Here is a 20,968-nt window from a genome sequence, read left to right as displayed (position 1 = left end):
GTGCCATTTCCGACTTTTTAGTAATTAATTGCAAAGTACAGTCTATGTCACAAGTTTTCCTGCCTGGGTTGGCTTTGAACCTTGATCCTCAGATCTCAGCCTCCTGAATAGCTAGGATTACAGGCGTAAGCCACCAGTGCCCAGCTTTTTGCCCACTTTTTTTTATTGAGCCAATGTGTCTCTTCATCATTGATTTTAAAACTTGGTTTGTATGTTCTAGATACAAGTTCTTTATCATATCTGTATGTTGCAAATATTTCCTCCTACTCTGGTTCTTGTCTTTTGGATTTCCTTAACCATGTCTTTTGAAGGACAAATAATTTATATCTATTTTTTTATGCTTATGGGGGGATGTTGAACTTACTGGCTTCATGCTTGGTTCTACCACTTGAGCCATACCCCTGGTCCTTTTGCTTCTAGTTTGTTTTACACACAAGGTCGTGTGTTTTTGCCCAGAGCTGGCTTGAGACCATGATCCTCCTTATTTACCTCCAGAGTGCTTGGGTATGTAGTACCACACAAAATTTTGAATGGTGACAGTCTGAACCCTTTTTCCTTTAGTGGATCATACTTTTGCTTTCATATCGGGACTCTTTCCCAGCCCAAGGTTACAAAGTTTCCCTGTTATAAGAAATGGCCAGCTTTTCCTGTTAATTTTTTTTTTTTTTTGTTGGTCGTGGGGCTTGAACTCTGGGCCTGTGCGCTGTCCCTCAGCTCTTCAGCTCAAGGCGAGCGCTCTATCACTTTAGCCACAACACCATTTCTGGTTTTCTAGTGATTTATTGGAGATTAGAGTCTCACGGAATTTCCTGCCTGGGCTGGCTTTGAACCACAGTCCTCAGATCTCAGCCTCCTGAGTAGCTAGGATGACAGGCGTGAGCCACTAGGGCCTGGCTTTTTCACATGAATGTTTGAGTATGATATAAAGAAGGGTTGAAGGGATTTTTTTTTTTCTCACAGAGACATCCACTCATTCCAGCATGACTTGATGACAAGATCTCCTTCCCAGAGTTCCTGTCCAGCCGGAAGAGACCACAGAGTGGACAGGGTGAACGCATCAGTCAAATCCAGGGGCACCCAGTGGCCTCGAGAACTGCACTGAAGTCCCTCAGGGCTGCGCCAGTGGCCACACAGGACGCAAGGGAACTGAACACAAGACTTAGAACAGGCAGAAGTGGGGGCTGACTGCAGCTGGTCCAGGGTGAGATGTCGGGTGCTCGGACACCTCCTGGCTCCTCTTTCTGGCCTGCAGAAAGGGGAACAGCCAAGATAGCAGGAGGGTGTAAAGGTTCTCATGCAGATCTGGGTCACGGTGCTGGCAGGACGCTGGCTTCTGGTGCCCAGCCTAGGAGTGCAGGTGGCTGCAGGTGCCACGAGTATGCTTTTTGGATGGACTCTTCTGTTTTGCCATTCCAAGATTTCTGGAGTCAACGGGCTGCCCGGTGGCCAGCAGATGCCCCTGTCTCCTCTGTCCCTGTTCTCCTACCCTGCATGGCGGGACAGCTTGGTCTGAGGCTGCAGCTTCCAGGCGCTGGGCTGGTGGCAGGCTCTTATCAGCTGTGGCCGCTGTGCAGGAGGAGGAGTGGGGGGGGGTTCTGCCCGAACATTTTCCAGATGTGGCCGCAGCTACCCGATAGCCTAGCTCCAGCTGGAGCCCAGTACAGCAGGCTCCTGTTGGCTGAGCTGTTAGGAAAACAAACCCCAAGGAAGGCAAGGGAGGCCCTGCTTCTGGGAAGGGAACGGAGCCATTGGGCAGAGCCCTGGCTAGGCCAGGCCAAGCACCAGGTTGGCCTCTGCCCCTCCCTCCTCCTGCAGCCTCCTGCCTCAGGCAGGCTGCTCACCTGACTGAACACAGTGTCTGCTGGACAGACTCCATGGCCAATGGGCTCCATGGTGGGCAGAGCCTACCCCCACCTGTGCCCCCCACCCAGCATGTGGAGGGCGAGGCGGGCAATGTGGCAGTGTTCTGCCTATCAGATGAGGGCCCTGGGGGCCCCTGGGGGTCCTGCCAGCCTGGCCGAGTCAGGATGAGCTCACATGGTGGGGGAAGGTGGCCGTGACCCCTCCATCATCCTGTGAGTAGCTCTGGCAGCGCCAGCAGATGCCACTGGGGACCAGCGGGCTCCTCTAAGGTGGCACGCCTGGACAGTGCTTTCTCCCTCAGCCTCACGCAGGTCAGCAAGGCCGCCCTGGGGTCAGTGGCTCACCCTTTCTGCGCGTGGCCTTGTCTGGGAGGCGGAGGCCTACCTTCCCTGAGACACACGTGGAGAAACCTGCCAGCCTGTCACCGCAAACACGCAGAGTGCGGCACAAGGCCCGGGCCGCTGATGTCCGGATTCCCGGGCTCCCACAGGACTCCTGGCCTGGGCGGGCTAGACATGCCGCCGGCCCGTGCTGGGTCGTGGTGTCCCGTGCCGGGCCATGGTGTCCCGTGCCGGGCCAGGCCCTCCACCATCTTTCTCCCATTTCATAAAAGACACAGGAAGATGGACACTGAGGAACTGGGGTCTGGAGACTCTGCTCTGCTTCCGGAGTGAGCGGGCCTGTCAGGAGCTATGGCAACAGCTCATGTGCTCACTAGGGCAGCCAGCCCGCAGGCCGGGCCACACTCAGAGGGGTCACCGATGCAAATGACCCCTGAGAGGGTCTGCTCTCTCCCTTGTGTGGCCCCCAAAGTTGGGGTCACACAGCTCTGTCTATGCTACCTTTTGAGGTTTAGTCTCAAACCTGCCTCCTCCAGGCACCCTTCCAGGCTTGCTCCTCAATGCCATCATTCATTCCTTGAATGAATCCATTGTTTTTGTCCCTTGATTTGAAGCATTTTTATCCGCTCAGCAGTGTGGGGTTTGTGGTGCTTTAATGGCATGAGAGCTCCTGGTGGTAAGGGTCCTCTATTAAATTCTGGAAGCTTTTTGGCTAAGGACCATGAAAATAATAATGATTTCCATTTTTAGAAAAGTCATTAAGCTGGGCACCAATGGCACACTCCTGAATCCTAACTACTTAAGAGTCTGAGATCTGAGGATCATGGTTCAAAGCCAGCCCAGGCAGGAAAGTCCACGAGACTCTTATCTCCAACTTGGAGATATGGCTCAAGGGCTAGAATTCCAGGCTTGAGCAAAAAAAGCTCAGAGACAGTGCCTAGGTCCTGAGTTTAAACCCCAGTACCGGTAACACACACTCTCTCTCTCTCTCTCTCTCTCTCTCTCTCACACACACACACACACACACACATTTAAAGGCCATTAAAATACAATAATGTGCTAAGGAGTTTCATATGAAACTGTCATTTAATCTTGACATATGTGGGAGCTGAACATGATTACAAATGGGGAAACTGAGGCTGAGGAGACATAGGGAGTTGGCCTCAGGGAGACCGGGAAGCTAGGCCTGTATAGTTCCAACCTGTTTCCTGGCCTATACCTGACCTTCCATCTCCTCCACTCCAGCCCCTCCCCCACCATTTTTCTGCATTTTTTTTTTTTTTTTGGGTCCGCTCGTGGGCCCTGAACTCTGGGCCTGGGCGCTGCCCCTCAGCTCTTCAGCTCAAGGCTAACGCTCTACCACTTGAGCCACAGCTCCACTTCCGGCTTTTTTCTTTTTGCTTATGTGGTGCTAAGGAATTGAACCCAGGGCCTCATGCATGCAAGGCAAGCGCTCTACCACTGAGCCACCTTCCCAGCCCCATTTTTCTGCATTTTAAATTCTCTAATGCTTTTCCAATCCAGGCAGCCTCTGACTTAATTCAGCCCAAGGGAAGCTGCTGTTCCCACTCAAAAGCAAGGGAATGGGGGTAGAGGTGAGGGAAAGGAGCATTAGGGACTGGCAGGTGGGCGCCGGGTCCTGGTCTGTGGTCTCTGCCACCTCTAACCAGCTCACTGGCCAGTCAGCGGTGCACCTGAGGTTTCCAGCCTTCCTCCTCCTCCTCTTCAGCCTGCCAAGTCCTTCCTTGCCAAGAACCTGCAGTAGTCTGCCTGCCCCATGGTGCCCAGCACACAGCCCCTAACTGCAATCCCAGCTCGTCTATGAAGTCGGTGGGGAGCCGTAAAGCCTTTTTAAAGGGGCAATAAAAGTTTTGGGTTTCAGATCTCTTCCTGGAGAAGAGAATAACAGAGACAGGAAATCTCAGTAGCAGACAAGGCAGAGCCCGGCATGCAGTCTACCCTGAGACGAAAACACATCCTCGGTCGTGGTGGGGGAAGGGCAGTGCTCTTCGGGCCCATCGCCTCGCACCGGCTCATCGCCTCGCACCGGCTCATCGCCTCGCCCCGGCTCGGGAGTCAGAGGCTGCACTGTTTTGTCTACGCCTATTATAAATGTTTATCAATCCTTTCTGTAAGCTGTTGGCAGCTCCCTGCCCTGAGCTGAGCCCTAAGGGAGTGTGCCAGGATGCTGTGTGTGTGTCTAGCATGGAGCATATGTGTGGTTGGGACCGGGCCAAGGCCAGGCATGCTGACCGGAGCCACTGGGCTGGGCTGCCACTCACGGGAAGCCACCTCCAAGCTCAGGACCTACCTATGCCTTAGTGTTAGAAATGGCTCAGCATGTGCCAGACACTGGTGGCTCACGCCTGTCATCCTAGCTACTCAGGAGGCTGAGATCTGAGGATCCAAGTTCCAAGCCAGTCCAGATAGGAAACTCCATGAGACTCTCATCTCCAATCAACCATTAAAAAGCCGGAAGTGGAGCTGTGGCTCCAAGTGGTAGAGTGCTAGCCTGCCTTGGGTACGTAAAGCTCCGGGGCAGCAACTAAGGTCCTGAGTTCAAGTCCCAGGACGGATACAACAAACAAGAAAGAAATGACCCCATCTGAGAAGATACTACTCCTGCCTGTGTCCTACAGCAAGGCCATGGTCAGAGCCGGGGCTGCGGCCGCTCGGCTCCGTCCCTTTGTTTTAACCATGATTTCCCAAGCCCAGATGTGCAGAGAACCGCTCCTGCTCTCCTTTCTCACAGAAACTGTCCGGCATGGGAGCTCCAGCTACATGGGCAGAGCTGCGGGCAAATACAGGAGAGCAGACAGGGCTCAGGTTGAGTTTCTGATGTACAGCGAGTCATTTCTTAGTGTAACTTTGTCTCCTGGAAGGATGGGCCAGAATATCCATGAGGACAAGGGACAGAGGCAGACCCAGCCTGAGCCACACAGGACCCAGTGCTTGTGACATGACAGGAGACGGACCAGTCATTGCACGGCTCTGATGCGCTTTGCAGCCTGGAATCCACCTGCAAGCCCACTGTGGCTCTTGAAGCACTGATTACCACTTGTGTGCTCCGATTGCCTTCATGCCAGCTGCCTTGCAGATGCTCAGCTGCCCCAAGTGGCTGCTGCAGGGGACTGTCCCGCGTCCTTGGACCGTCAGAGCTCTGTCCAGAGCCTGAACTTCTGCGATGGTCTTGGAAGGTCTTTCAGGCTCCAGGCACCTCGATTCTCAGATTCCAAGGAAACCTCAGAGCTTTACCTCTCCGGCATGCAGATATGTTGGTGAGTAAAGGCCTTGACAGTGCTTTCTTGCTACATTTTGGGGGAGAGGGGGAGGCGAGGGGCGGGTGGTACTGGGGCTTGAACTCAGGGACTGGGCGCTGTTCCTGAGCTTTTTTGGCTCAGGGCTGGTATTCTAGCACTTGAGCTACACCTCTTTTTTTGGCTTTTTGGTGGTTAATTGGAGATAAATGTTTCATGGACTTTCCCACCCAGTTTGGCCTAGAGCTGTGATCCTCAGATCTCAGCCTCCTGAGTAGCGCGGACCCACCAGGGTCCAGCCTCTGGCTACTCTTAAAATGGCAGTGTGGTTCTGAGAGTCAAGAGAACAGGGCAGCCCTTCCCTTCCTGCCCTTCTTTCCCTTCGCACTAGCCAGTCTCAAGATGCGGGCCACCAAAGGACACAGCCGCAGTGACTGGCGAGGTCCAGGGCTCCATCACCAGCCTGGCAGCCACGGCACACACTGCCAGCAGCTCTGGCCCTCAAAGTGGGCTCTGGGCTCTCAAGGGTGCCTCTTGGGGCCCGCATGGGAGGAGGAGGCAGCGTCTGAAGCGTTAGCAGCAGTGGCTGGGGCTGGAGTGCGTCTCCTAATTGTCCGTGACTTACAGACTTGGCCACACGCCCGGACGGCCTTCATAAATCAGCAGTGGCACGGTGGGGAGCCCGCCCACGTGGCCCTCAGGTCTGGGCAGTGGGACCTCTTCCTGGTCGGGAGCACCCAGCTGCCTTCCATGCCCCGAGAGTCATTACAGAGCCAGAGGCTCTGGCTGGGCGTACTTGCTGGAGGCTGGGGGGACTGAGGTGGTCTCAGGCTGCTCTGCAGACCCGTGTTTTGTTTCCGTGCCTGCACCAGGGCTTGGGCAGCTGTCCCTTCCCTTTCTCGCTCAAGGTTGGCGCCTCACCTCCACTTCTGGCTCTTTTGGTGGTCAACTAGGGACAAGAGTCTCATGGACTTTCCTGCCTGGGCTGGCTTTGAACCTTGATCCTCAGACCTCAGCCTCCTGAGCAGCTGGAGTTTTAGACACCTGCTTCTTGAGGCCCCAGCCTCCCACCCTGCCTGCCTCTCCCCTCCAGCCCAATGGAGACCCAGCACTCTGCCTTCTGGAAGCTGGAGATGAGCCAGAGCAAAACCTGGGGTCTGAAACACACTGACCCTTCATGGTGTGTGTGTGCATGGGTGATGGGTGTGCGTGTGAGGTGTGTATGTACAAGCGTGTACACATGTTTCTGTGGAAGCCAGCCAAGGCTGGCTGTGTTGGCACAGGGCTGGGGTACAGCGGGGCCTCGTGTCTCTGTCCTTGGCCCTAGGATGGCCTCGCCTCTGCTCCCTTCCGGCTGGCCTCGGCACTCCAGACGGTGGAGCTGCGCTTCCGCCTGGGATCGTGGGAGTGAGACCTCTGTTGTCAGGCCCGAGGGGGCCCCAGGCATGGGGTGCTGATGTCCAGGGTGTGTTGTGGAAAGGTCTGGGGCCCAGCAAGAGCTGATGCCTGCAGGGGCTCTGCTTGTCACTAGGGCTCAGGGGGGTGGGGCGGAGACACCCGGAGTTCTGCGAGGCCAGCAGCTGTAAGGTGAGCTGAGGAGTCAGCCAGGCACAGGGGCCCGGTGGGCTGGTCCCTGGTCCCCAACCCCAGGTGCAGAGCCGGCTCCTTCCCAGCCCCCAGGGTACTTGGGAGGTGATGCTGGGACAACTCACAGCTTCCCAGTGGGTGTGGCCAGCAGATCCTTAGCTGTGACACCATCTGGAAACATAAACAGGCCCCAGACAGGTGTAGGTAACTTCCTGCCCACAGATGGGGCTTGGGTCACAGGGAAGCTGGCAGCCTGGGTATGAGCCGGGAGGCTCAGGCTTGTGAGGTGATGTCTGGAAGCCTCTGCCCCTCCCCACTCCCACCTCTGAGTTTCAGCAACAGACGGGGCCTTCCCGCTGCATGGCAGAGCCCCAGGGACGGAGCCTTGGCCCAAGGCTCTGCACCCAGCCACCTTGCCCTGGGGGCCCGCGCAGGGCCGCCAGCCAGTGTGAAGTGCCAGAACTGAGCTCAGCCTCCCGCAGTGGTCCCTGCCAGCCGCAGGCACAGCTCTGTGCCCACCAGTGCTGGGCCTTCCTTAGGACCAGAGTGATAACTATGCTCACAGATTTAAGAATCAGGACGTGTCTCAAGTTTGGTGGAGAGTCGATTGGCAAAGTGGGGCACTTCAGGTGGATTCTTGTCACTGAAAAGGCTGTTCCAGCACCCAGCGGGGCAATGGGGTGGAGGGAGGGACAGGGCTGGGCCTGGGGCAAGGCTGGCTGGGCTGGCCCCAGCCTCCTGGACGGGGACTCTCTCTCTCTGAGCTATCCCCTGACAGAAGCCACAATGCCTGTATCCAGGAGGGAACAGATGAAATGGGCCTGCTGGGGTGGTGGGTGGCTTGCTCTGTGCCTCTGTGCCCAGTATCTGAAGGAGGGAGGGCAGAGGGAGGGCTGTGGGGAGGGCAGGCACTGGCCTTAGGGTGGTGCCAGGCACACCTGCCACTCATGAGGCCCCGGAGGACAAAGCCATTCATTTCCAGCCAAGTGCTGGGCACCTAGTAAACAGAATAAGTGGGTTCCTAGGGAGCATGTGGCAGAAGATGGCACATCCAATCCCGGGGACCCTCGGGGACACAGAAGAGACAGTGTCTTCTGGGTAGCCAGTGGGGGAAGAAAGACAGGGGAAAATCCTCCGAAGGGTCTAAGGCGATCAGATGGGAGAGAGGGAGGGAGAGAGGGAGGGAGAGAGGGAGGGAGGGAGAGAGGGAAGGGCTTGGAGTTGGGGGCTCCCAGTCAGACACAAGCACAACAAAGGGTGGAGAAGTTCAGCTTGGCTGGGGCCCCGGCGTTCCCAGCCTTCTTGTTGACCTTGGGCAGCAGCAAGACAAAGGCCATGGCCAGAGCACAGTGGTAGAAGCTGTGCACGTAGGTGTAGTCCCAGTCCTGCGGGGAGAGGCAAGTCAGAGCTGCTGCCCTGTGAGGCTGCGGCCTGCGCCGACCCTGTGTCCTCCGGGTCCGTTGCAGGTCCCTCAGGACAGCCCTGAGAACATAGCCGCTCCCACCACCAGACCCCAAGCCCCCACTGCACGGAAGGCCCGTGCGCCAGCAGGGAACCCCTCCCTTCTTCCTTCCCTCCCTCCTTCAGATCCTGGCACCCGCCCAGGGACTCCTTCTAGAGGTGGACAGGACTGTGTGTTCTTTCATAGTGGAGCCTCTCTGTGAAGTCACAGCCCCCAGCGGCCCTCCCCGCCAGCGTGGCAGGGCCATGCTCATTAGAGCTCACATGTGTCTACCCCCCCGCCCCCCCCCCCCCCGGCTCCCATACCTCGAAGAAGAAACGCAACATCAGGGCCAAGGCCCCAAAACAGAGGCCGGGGCCTATCTGCTGGGTGTAGACACTCTTGTCAGGGTACAGACCCTTCTTCTCCTTCATCTTCTGTAGCTATGGGGAGGGATGGAACATTCTAGCACAGCATGAGAAAGCTCCCTCCCTAGCTGGCTGATGGGCCTGCATGTACCCGCCCCCAAGCTGGTCATCATCGGAACCAGTGGAACTCCTGACCTGGGTGACAGGGCTTTGGGGAACCTCTGGGTTAATGCCCCGGGCCTGCTCCCCCCCTGGCTCCTTGTTCATCTCCCAGCCAGAAGAGAGCCATCGCAGGAGCACTGCTTACAGTGACCCTGGCCACGCATACTCTGAGGAGGGGGGAGCCAGTAGGCTTTGATAGCACCCTGACATTCATTGTCCAGTTTGCCAGTTAGGGAGTCCTCTCAAGTTTGCTAGATTATTCCACGAGCATGTTTGTCCTGATTTCTCAGGTGTAGCTCTGTCTGGGATTCAACTTAGAAAGTAGGGGAGAAACAACTTGGGGCCTGGGGACAGCCTCACACAGAAGACAGCCTCACACAGAGGACAGCCTCACTCAGAGAACAGCCTCACACAGAGAAGAGCCTCACACAGGGGAGAGCCTCACACAGAGGACAGCCTCACACAGGGGACAGCCTCACACAGAGGACAGCCTCACACAGAGAGCAGCCTCACACAGAGAACAGCCTCACACGGGGGACAGCCTCACACAGAGAACAGACTCACACAGAGGACAGCCTCACACAGAGAACAGCCTCACACAGAGAACAGCCTCACACAGGGGACAGCCTCACACAAGGGACAGCCTCACACAGGGGACAGCCTCACACAGAGAACAGCCTCACACAGAGAACAGCCTCACACAGAGAACAGCCTCACACAGAGAGCAGCCTCACACAGAGAACAGCCTCACACGGGGGACAGCCTCACACAGAGGACAGCCTCACACAGAGAACAGCCTCATACAGAGAACAGCCTGACACAGGGGACAGTCTCACACAAGGGACATCCTCACACAGGGGACAGCCTCACACAGAGTATAGCCTCACACAAGGGACAGCCTCACATGGGGACAGCCTCACAAAGAGTATAGCCTCACATAAGGGACAGCCTCACATGGGGACAGCCTCACACAGAGAACAGCCTCACACAGAGAACAGCCTCACACAAGGGACAGCCTCACACAGGGGACAGCCTCACACAGAGAACAGCCTCACACAGGGGAGAGTCTCACACAAGGGACAGCCTCACACAGGGGACAGCCTCACACAGAGTATAGCCTCACACAAGGGACAGCCTCACATGGGGACAACCTCACACAGAGAACAGCCTCACACAGAGAACAGCCTCACACAAGGGACAGCCTCACACAGGGGACAGCCTCACACAGGGGACAGCCACACACAGGGGACAGCCTCACACAGAGGACAGCCTCACACAGAGAACTGCCTCACACAGAGAACTGCCTCACACAGGGGACAGCCTCACACAGAGAACAGCCTCACACAGAGAATAGCCTGACAGAGGGGACAGCATCACATAGGGAACAGCCTCACACAGAGAGCAGCCTCACACAGGGGAAAGTCTCACACAGAGAAAACCCTCACACAGAGTATAGCCTCACACAAGGGACAGCCTCACACAGGGGACAGCCTCACAAAGAGAACAGCCTCACACAGAGAACAGCATCACACAGAGGACAGCCTGACACAGGGGACAGCCTGACACAGGGGACAGCCTCACACAGAGAACAGCCTCACAAAGAGAACAGCCTCACACAGGGGACAGCCTCAAACAGAGGACAGCCTCACACAGGGGAAAGCCTCACAAAGAGGACAGCCTCACACAGGGGACAGCCTGACACAGGGGACAGCCTGACACAGGGGACAGCCTCACACAGGGGACAGCCTCACACAGGGGACAGCCTCACACAGAGAACAGCCTCACACAGAGGACCGCCTCACACAGATGACAGCCTCACAGAGGAGCAGTCTCACACAGGCAACAGCCTCACACAGAGAACAGCCTCACACAGAGAGCAGCCTCACAAAAGGGACAGCCTCACACAGAGGACAGCCTCACACAGAGGACAGCCTCACACAGGGGACAGCCTCACACAGAGGACAGCCTCACACAGAGGACAGCCTCACACAGGGGACAGCCTCACACAGGGGACAGCCTCACACAGAGGACAGCCTCACACTGGGGACAGCCTCACACAGAGAACAGCCTCACACAGACAACAGTCTCACACAGAGGACAGCCTCACACAAAGAACAGCCTCACACAGGGGACAGGCTGACACAGAGGACAGCCTCATACAGGGCACAGCCTCACACAGGGGACAGCCTCACACAGAGGACAGCTTCACACAGGACAGCCTGATACAGCCGACAGCCTCACACATAGAACAGCCTCACACAGGGGACAGCCTCCCACAGGGGACAGCCTCCCACAGAGTACAGCCTCCCACAGGGGACAGCCTCACACAGGGGACAGCCTCACACAGAGAACAGCCTCACACAGAGGACAGTCTCATACAGAGAACAGCCTCATACAGAGAACAGCTTCACACAGAGGACAGCCTCACAAAGGGGACAGCCTCACACAGAGAACAGCATCACACAGAGAACAGCCTCACATAGAGAACAGCCTCACACAGAGGACAGCCTCACACAGAGAACAGCCTCACACAGAGAACAGCCTCACACAGGGGACAGCCTCACACAGAGAACAGCCTCACACAGAGGACAGTCTCATACAGAGAACAGCCTCATACAGAGAACAGCTTCACACAGAGGACAGCCTCACAAAGGGGACAGCCTCACACAGAGAACAGCATCACACAGAGAACAGCCTCACACAGAGAACAGCCTCACACAGAGGACAGCCTCACACAGAGAACAGCCTCACACAGGGGACAGCCACACACAGGGGACAGCCTCACACAGGGGACAGCCTCACACAGAGAACAGCCTCACACAGAGAACAGTCTCACACAGGGGACAGCCTCACAAAGGGGACAGCCTCACACAGGGGACAGCATCACACAGAGAGCAGCCTCACACAGAGTACAGCCTGACACAGGGGAAAGCCTCACACAGAGCAACCTCACACAGAGGACAGCCTGACACAGGGGACAGCCTCACACAGAGGACAGCCTCACAGAGAGAACAGCCTCACACAGAGGACAGCCTCACACAGAGGACAGCCTCACACAGGGGACAGCCTCACACAGAGTACAGCATCACACAGGGAACAGCCTCACACAGAGAACAGCCTCACACCGGGGATAGCCTCACACAGAGAACAGCCTCACACAGAACAGCCTCACACAGGAGACAGCATCACACAGAGAGCAGCCTTACACAGAGAAAAGCCTCACACAGAGAACAGCCTCACACAGAGAACAGCCTCACACAGGGGACAGCCTCACACAGAGGACAGCCTCACACTGGGGACAGCCTCACACAGAGAACAGCCTCAAACAGAGAACAGTCTCACACAGAGGACAGCCTCACACAGAGAACAGTCTCACACAGAGGACAGCTTCACACTGGGCATAGCCTGATATAGGGGACAGCCTCACACAGGGGACAGCCTCACACAGGACAGCCTGACACAGGGGACAGCCTCACACATAGAACAGCCTCACACAGGGGACAGCCTCACACAGAAAACAGTCTCACACAGAGGACAGCCTCACACAGGGGACAGCCTCACACAGGGGACAGCATCACACAGGGGACAGCCTCACACAGAGAACAGTCTCACACAGGGGACAGCCACACACAAGGGACAGCCTCACAGAGAGAATAGCCTCACACAGAGAACAGTCTCACACAGAGGACAGCCTCACACAGGGGACAGCCTCACACAGGGGACAGCCTCATAAAGAGAACAGCCTCACAAAGAGAACAGTCTCACACAGGGAACAGTCTCACACAGGGGACAGCCACACACAGGGGACAGCCTCACACAGAGAACTGCCTCACACAGAGAACTGCCTCACACAGGGGACAGCCTCACACAGAGAACAGCCTCACACAGGGGACAGCCTCACACAGGGGACAGCCTCACAGAGAGGACAGCCTCACACAGAGGACAGCCTCACACAGAGTACAGTCTCACACAGAGGACAGCCTCACACAGAGGACAGCCTCACACAGAGGACAGCCTCACACAGAAAACAGCCTCACACAGAGAACAGCCTCACACAGAGACAGCCTCACACCGGAACAGTCTCACACAGAGGACAGCCTCACACAGAGAACAGCCTCACACAGGGGATAGCCTCACACAGGGGACAGCATCACACAGAGGACAGCCTCACACAGGGGACAGCCTCACACAGAGAACAGCCTCACACAGAGGACAGCCTCACACAGAGGACAGCCTCACACAGGGGACAGCCTCACACAGGGGACAGCCTCACACAGAGAACAGCCTCACACAGGGGACAGCCTCACACAGGGAACAGCCTCACACAGAGGACAGCCTCACACAGAGAACAGCCTCACACAGAGAACAGTCTCACACAGGGGACAGCCTCACACAGGGGACAGCCTCACACAGAGAATAGCCTCACACAGAAAACAGTCTCACACAGAGGACAGCCTCACACAGGGGACAGCATCACACAGGGGACAGCCTCACACAGAGAACAGTCTCACACAGGGGACAGCCTCACACAGAGAACAGTCTCACACAGGGGACAGCCACACACAGGGGACAGCCTCACACAGAGAATAGCCTCACACAGAGAACAGTCTCACACAGAGGACAGCCTCACACAGGGGACAGCCTCACAAAGAGAACAGTCTCACACAAAGGACAGCCTCACACAGAGAACAGCCTCACACAGGGGACAGCCTCACATAGAGGACAGCCTCACACAGAGGACAGCCTCACACAGAGTACAGTCTCACACAGAGGACAGCCTCACACAGAGAACAGCCTCACACAGAGGACAGCCTCACACAGAAAACAGCCTCACACAGAGAACAGCCTCACACAGAGAACAGCCTCACACCGGAACAGTCTCACACAGAGGACAGCCTCACACAGAGAACAGCCTCACAGAGGGGATAGCCTCACACAGAGAACAGCCTCACACAGAGGATAGCGTCACACAGGGGACAGCCTCACACAGGGGACAGCCTCATACAGAGAACAGCCTCACACAGGGGACAGCCTCACACAGGGGACAGCCTCACACAGGGGACAGCCTCATAAAGAGAACAGCCTCATAAAGAGAACAGCCTCACACAGAGTACAGCCTCACACAGAGGACAGCCTCACACAGAGGACAGTCTCACACAGAGGCAGCCTCACACAGAGGACAGCCTCACACAGAGTACAGTCTCACACAGAGGCAGCCTCACACAGAGAACAGCCTCACACAGGGGATAGCCTCACACAGGGGACAGCCTCACACAGAGAACAGCCTCATAAAGAGAGCAACCTCACACAGGGGACAGCCTCACACAGGGGACAGCCTCACACAGAGTACAGCCTCACACAGAGGACAGCCTCACACAGGGAACAGCCTCATACAGGGGACAGCCTCACACAGGGGACAGCCTCACACAGGGGACAGCCTCACACAGAGAACAGTCTCACACAGGGGACAGCCTCACACAGAGGACAGCCTCACACAGAGAACAGCCTCACACAGAGGACAGCCTCACACAGAGAACAGCCTCACACAGAGGACAGTCTCACACAGAGAACAGCCTCATACAGGGGACAGCCTCACACAGGGGACAGCTTCACACAGGGGACAGCCTCACACAGAGAACAGTCTCACACAGGGGACAGCCTCACACAGAGGACAGCCTCACACAGAGAACAGCCTCACACAGAGGACAGCCTCACACAGAGGACAGCCTCACACAGGGGACAGCCTCACACAGAGAACAGCCTCACACAGAGGACAGTCTCACTCAGAGAACAGCCTCACACAGGGGACTGCCTCATGCAGGATCAGGGGTCGCTTGTCACCAGACCAGTGAAGACTACTTTCAGTGTTCTAGAACTTGACCTTATGGGAATGGGAGGCCACAGCGGAGGGTGTGTGAGAGGCCCCCGGGTCCGGAGACTGTGGTCTGGAAGGCGTCATCAGCCTACCCCACAGGGCTAGCACCAGGCTCCCCAGACGAGCGGGGCCCGGCCAGGCCTCCAGTGGGCCTGGCTCCCCCCTGGGAGCCCTGTCTTCCGGCTGTCTACCAGCTAGCTGTTCCAGCATCTCTTCCCACCAGCTGGGTGAGCCAGGGCACATGAATCCCAGGGTGCTACCATCCAGAGATCTGACATGTGAACTGGGAAATGCACTTTGGGGACCAGAGGCTGGGAGGCAGCTATGGCTCGGGGCCTGAAGTCTGAGGCAGTGTGGACGCTGGTGGGGACTCTTGGGAGTGGGTCCTGCCCTGGCTTTAAAATCCAGCCAGAGTCAGATCTAGCCAAGAGAAGCCAAGAAAAGACCCCGACCCCTGGGCAGGCAGGAGTTGAGCTATCGGAAGGAGTCTGAATGTGTATGCATTCTGGCAGGCAAATGAATGGCTGGACCCAGACGCCCCTGCGGCCCGGCAGTTCTGGCCTTGCAGGTCAGCCCAGGGCCAACACTACTTCCCTAAGTCCCAGTGAGAAAGAAGCTTCTTGTCAACTGCCCCCAAGATGGGCGGCTGCCGTCCCAGTGGGGCACCATGGTGGGTGACTAGCTCTGCCCTCCACGGTTAGCGATGAGTGAATGGGTTTGAAACTTGCCACCAGGATATCACTTTCCCTCCCTGTGGCTGTGAACGTACCCTCGTTGCTCTGCCCTGAGCCAGGCTCCCGCTTGCTGAGGGCCTGGCTGCCTGTTCTGGTCCCTGTGTCTGTCTGTAGCTCCAAGTGACAGCAGAAGTCAGTTGGGGCTCAACTTAGGGCACCCAAGATTTGGATGATGCTCTATTGAGAGCAAAGCACAGCAGAGGGACTTGAACTCGGAGCCCAGGGGTACTGTAGGCCTGGAAAGCCAACCTCGTCTGCAGCCAGCTGGCCTTCGGTATCTGCGATCTGGTCCCTCCTGCCCTGGGGTGGGTGCCGGTAGATGCCCCAGGCCCTTCCCAAATCAGTGTCCCTCTTCCCCCCATGGCAGCTTGGTTGGGCTGTAGGCCTTGTCACCAGGGGGGGCGGAAGGCCTGGATCTGAATGTGAAGGGCAGGCTGGGTGCCAGCTGCTCCCCAGGGATGTGGTATCGGGTTCAGGCTTCATCGTCCCCACCCTACTGCCTCCTTGTAGCCAAGCCCAGGATGCCCCCTCCAGGAAGCCTCCCCGGATGACTCCAGGCTGCTTCCTAAGCTGGTGCTACACTTCTGACGGTGGCTGACGCGGAGCCGCTACTCTGTGCCTGCCCCCATGCAGGCCCGTCACCTCTGTGGCTTTGGAGACTCGTGGGAGAAGAGGCTGAGCGGGAAGGGGCTTGGGCCTTGCCCAGTGTCAGCATATTTTCGGGCATTTCTGTGTCTGACTGTCTGGGAGGGTGGGAGGTGCACAGATGCTACCCTCCCCCCAGGGCGTGGGGAGTCAGGGCCAGGGGAAGTCCTGGGTCGCTGAGGCACGCGGTACGTACCCACTTCACGGTGATGATGAGGACGGCCGTGCCGATGGGGCCCGAGTACACCCCGTAACCCTGGTGGTCGTGGTAGGTCCTGACCGCGATGGTCAGCACACCGAACATCACCAGTGTTGACCTCTGAGGCTCATCGAAGTCAGCCAGAGCTGGGGGCCGGGGACAGGCAGGTGCGGGGGGTGGTGAGCGGCCTCCTCCTCCCTCCCAGCTGCACCCCTTAGCTACCTCGAGCCCTCAGCCCCACGTCCATGACTAACAGGTGTGGGAGTGAAGCGGACCGGCTGTATCCACAGGGCTCCGGGGCTGACACAGGAGAGCTGTGAGTGGTCACGCAGGGCCCCCGGTGGCCCTCAGGCAATGGAGCTGCCTTCAGATCAAAGCCTTGGGGTTAAAACCCGGGGCCTGGGGCCTACCAGTGCTCGGGGACCCACGCCCCAGAGCCCAAGCGTGGGAGGGGCTTGTCTTCTGGAAGCCCGAACAAACAACTGTTCCTACGCGCGCTAGGAGGAAATCCTGGGCGGCAGAGGGTGATGGAGCTGGCGTGGGGAGCGAGGCAGGCTGCACAGGGAGGGAGGTGCTCTTAGAGCTGGGGTGGGCACAGCGGGCATCACTCACCCATCAGGGAGACCCACATGCTCAGGGCTGTCCCGTAAACACTGAAGTATTCCAAGATGTCGTGGCGGAGAAAGCAGAGCATGGAGAGGCCTGGGCCGCTGCAGGCGTGGTAGAACTGCGGGGAAATCGCGCATGGTCAGTGGGCAGGGGGGACGGGTGCTGCCCAGGAGGACAGGGGCCGAGCCGGAACCTGGTCCCAGGGGCCCAGGCTACTCAGGACCTGGGGCACACTTCATGACTCCTTCTGGGCAGTGGAGCACCGCAGCCTCCGCCCCTCACAGCGTCGGGGGGGACTGAGCAACCGTGGACATCGCCTGGGGAGGAAAAGCCTCTGACCTCTGACCTGTGTTCTGGCTGGGAATTGAGAATTGCTGGCTTCTGTCTCTTTGAAGAGACCCCCTGCCCCCAAGTGGGGGCTAAACCAGCACCTTCTTTCTCCTTGTCTTTTCCCCATATTCTCGAAGTTGTCTCCCAACTGCCTAACTGAATAGCTCTGTGTGTGTGTGGTGTGTGTGTGTGTGTGTGTGTGTGTGTGTGTGTGCATGTGTGTGCATGTGTGTGCCTGAGGCTTAAACTCAGAGCCTGGGCAATATCCCTTAGGTTTTTTTCTTTCAAGGGTCGTACTTTACCACTTGTACCAGAGCTCACTTCCAGCTTTTTGGTGGCTCACTGGAGACAACAGTCTCATAGACATTCCCACAGGGACTGGCTTTGAGCCATGATCCTCAGAATCTCAACCTCCTGAGGAGCCAGGATTGCAGGTGTGAGCCACCAGCTCCCGGCTTGAATAGTGATTTTTAAAGCAAAACGCTTCTTGTTTTCCAAGCCGTCTTACAGAGAACAGCTCTCTCTCTCTCTCTCCATCTGCATTCACATTTCATCATTTTAAGTAATATTTAATTACATGACATAATTATTTTGACAAGTTTGGCTGGCATAAACAAGCTTGGGAACTGGCACAATGGGCTCTTGGTGCCACCAGCTCGGCGGGAGGGAGCTGGCGTACTGGACCCCGGCCTGCGGGCGGCAGAGCTGCCATGGGAGCGAGGGGCTGGGGGTGATCTACAGCTCCTGCTGATGGCAACTGTAAGCAGACCAAAATTAAGGCCGTCTTGGAAGCACAAATAGAAATTCAGTGGTCCTCTTCTTTGTTCTGGTCAGAGCTGCCTAGATCCTGAAGCCACTGACACTGAAGACATTGGCAGAGAGGAGGGTAGAAGAGGGTAACTATTTAGCTATTTAGCTCAAGGCAAGAAGAGCTTCAGGTGAGGCCTCATCAAGGTAACTAAATGGAGAAGGGAGGAGATGTTCTATGCTGTTCTCTTGCCTTCGGCTCCTTGCAGAACCCCACCGTGCCCCTCCCCCATCATCGGTCTCTACTACCCTTTGCCCACAACTGCTGTGTGTGGTTAGGCCCAGTCACTGTGGCATTCTGGGAAAGGCCCATGCCCTGCCCTCCAGCAAGAGTGGGATTCGTCTGTCCTGTGCAGGCTGTGAGGCCAGCTCTAGGCACTGAGTGTGTGTGTGTGGGGTCCAGGGAGCGGAACCCGACACCCCCACCCTTGGGTCCCTCTGAAGTGGGAATTAGTCTGTGCCAAGCAGTACCTGTGCAGGGAGGAGGGGCAGGGCAGCCATCGGGGCCTCCAGGACCCTCCTCCTGACTGACCTGGCCTGGCAGGGGTGCAGTGGAGGCCTGTGGTCAGGCCTAGTACATCTTGCTCGGGGCTCCGACAAGAGGCTGTTGGCTCGGGCCTCTGAGAACACCAGCTCTGTGGATCTTTTAAGGGGTCTGTGGTACAGTGTACAGCGTGGTGTCCCTCACAGACCGCGGCCATGGTCAAGGAGGTCCTGGTTGGGAGGTAAGAGAGCTGGGGGGACGGAGAGGGGAGTCGGAGACTTGGAGGCCTGAGGACATTTGTCCCAGGAGGCAGCTGCCCCTGCCACTCCGGGCAGGGCTGAGTGGGCCTCTGAGGCCAGCCACAGAAGCAGCTGGGCCCAGCCCAGGCCCAGGCAGGGCAGGGTGGCGGGGCTGGGAACTTGGCCCGGGGAAGGCGATTCTGGCTTCGTTCTTGGCCCTGAGGCCTTGGCATGGCTTGGAGGTCCCTGTCTTGTCTTGGTGTCTTATCCGCTAATAGAGTCTCTGATCCTGACCCAGGTTGGCTCCCAGAAGGAGCAAGAGGGGCTGGGATGGGGCACAGGGCACGAGGCGGCTTCAGTGTGCTCACGTCCATGGTGACAACAGTGGCTCTGTATCCACTCCACCCAAGAGGAGTCCCAGTGCTACAGGAGGCGCTCAGGCTAAGAAGCTGTGCGCGGAGCCCCAGGCACGGTCCCCGCCCTGGGCGCTGGCTTGGGGCTCCTTGTCCTTGGTGTGAGGTGGGCATTGAGCGTGAGGGGCTCTGGTTCTTCACGGACTAGGCCCAGGAGGCTCACTGTTACCCACGACAGGGCCACAACGCGCCCCACAGCCCATGCGCATGTGTGGCTGCCTGTAAAACCAGATTTGACCGGCTCGGCACGGGGTGACCCGCGGATGAGTCTGGATCACGTGTGGGCGCTTGCCCATTGTGGCACGCTGCTGGGGAGAAAGGCCAGCCTGGGGTTGCGGCGCTGTCTCCCACAGGTCTGGCTCTGTTCTGAGTGGGAGGCTAGAGGCCCGTGAACCTCCTCTGCGCATGCGTCATACAAGGGAAGATGGAAGGGAGACCGTGGGAGGGAGCAAGCCTTAGAGAGGCCAGTAGTAGGGGAGGCAGAGGGACCCAGAGGCAGGAAGGAGGGCACTGAGAGAGATGGGCAATGGGTAGATGATAGACATGAATAATTAGATGATATGTAGACAGGTGATAGACAGATGGTGGATTAGGTAGCTGTTAGGCAGACAATTGATGATTAGGGAGACAATAGACAGACACCAGCCAGAGGACGGGCTAGACAGTCAGAGAGACCCCCAGGGGGTCGGGGGAAGGAAAAAACCTGGCAAAGAAAGATCGGGGGACTGAGGGCCAGCTGGAATTCTGTGGGGATACAGTTTCTGAAACAGAGAGAGAGAAATTGAGAAACAGGCAGAGAGAACAGAGAGGCGGAGCGGGAACCTCACACAGAAAACCAGCAAGGCAATGGGAGCCGTGGGGAGGGGGAGGCAGAGGGCCCAGCGATGGAAATCACCCCGTGACAGTTACCTGGAAACGGCGGGGAGCGGGGAGAGAGCCGGGAGCCCATCAGCTCGCCAGAAATAGAACAAGAAAGAAGGATCTAAGAGAGGCAGGCTCTGGGAAAGGGAGCCAGCAGCAGAGAGGCACCCGCCCTTCCCCCCTAAGGACGGCTCAGAATCCTGGGATCAGGCTCACCTGGGCCTTTCACATTTCCTGGACCCCCCCTGCCCTCCCCTCTCCGTCCCCGTTTCCAGCCCCCCCCCCCCCCCCGCCTGCCCCACGGCCAGCAAGTAGGCAGACTGGGTGAGCCAGGCTAGCAAGGTGTTAGCTGGAAGAGAAGTGCGAACAGGGCAAGCTGAGCCCAGAAGGGCTGCCGTGGCTTTTGAGTCATCCCCGAAAACAGTCTGACCCAGAAGGAAACTGAGGCAAAGAACGGGAGGCACTCAGGGAAGCCCGCTCTCTAGATCCCCATTCTGCAGCTCTTTGGGACACTTCCAGATCATCTCTCTCCCCCCAGCACCCGGGACAGGGGCATGAGCCCTCCCCGAGGTGCGCCCTCCCGGCCCCCACACTCACCGCCACGAAGAACATGGTGAACACGTAGACCATGGCTTCCATGTGGAAGCGCCTCTTGGCAGCGATGCTGACCGGGGGCAGAAAGGCCAGGCTGCTGAGGGTAGGCAGGAGCAGTTTGGCCACGAGGGACCCCATGGGGCAGGCCGAGGCGTGGGC

The 20,968-nt window shown here is 57.5% G+C and overlaps 1 protein-coding gene across 1 annotated transcript; it reads right to left on the bottom strand.

The window, feature by feature from the left end:
• Positions 1 to 8,283: 8,283 nt before the first annotated feature.
• Mymk (myomaker, myoblast fusion factor) lies at positions 8,284 to 20,947 on the bottom strand. The gene is made up of 5 exons (XM_042681270.1): positions 20,813 to 20,947; positions 17,085 to 17,199; positions 16,470 to 16,618; positions 8,816 to 8,932; positions 8,284 to 8,433 (listed from the first exon to the last, which is right to left on the bottom strand). Exons 1-5 carry the CDS (start codon positions 20,945 to 20,947, stop codon positions 8,284 to 8,286), a joined length of 666 nt encoding a protein of 221 aa, XP_042537204.1.
• Positions 20,948 to 20,968: the final 21 nt, after the last annotated feature.

This window comes from Dipodomys spectabilis, unplaced genomic scaffold (genome assembly GCF_019054845.1).
Source record: "Dipodomys spectabilis isolate Male_0828 unplaced genomic scaffold, ASM1905484v1 ptg000067l, whole genome shotgun sequence".
NCBI lineage: Eukaryota > Metazoa > Chordata > Mammalia > Rodentia > Heteromyidae > Dipodomys > Dipodomys spectabilis.
The sequence above is the reverse complement of the archived record's forward strand: the minus strand, read 5'-3'. Positions and strand labels throughout refer to the sequence as shown.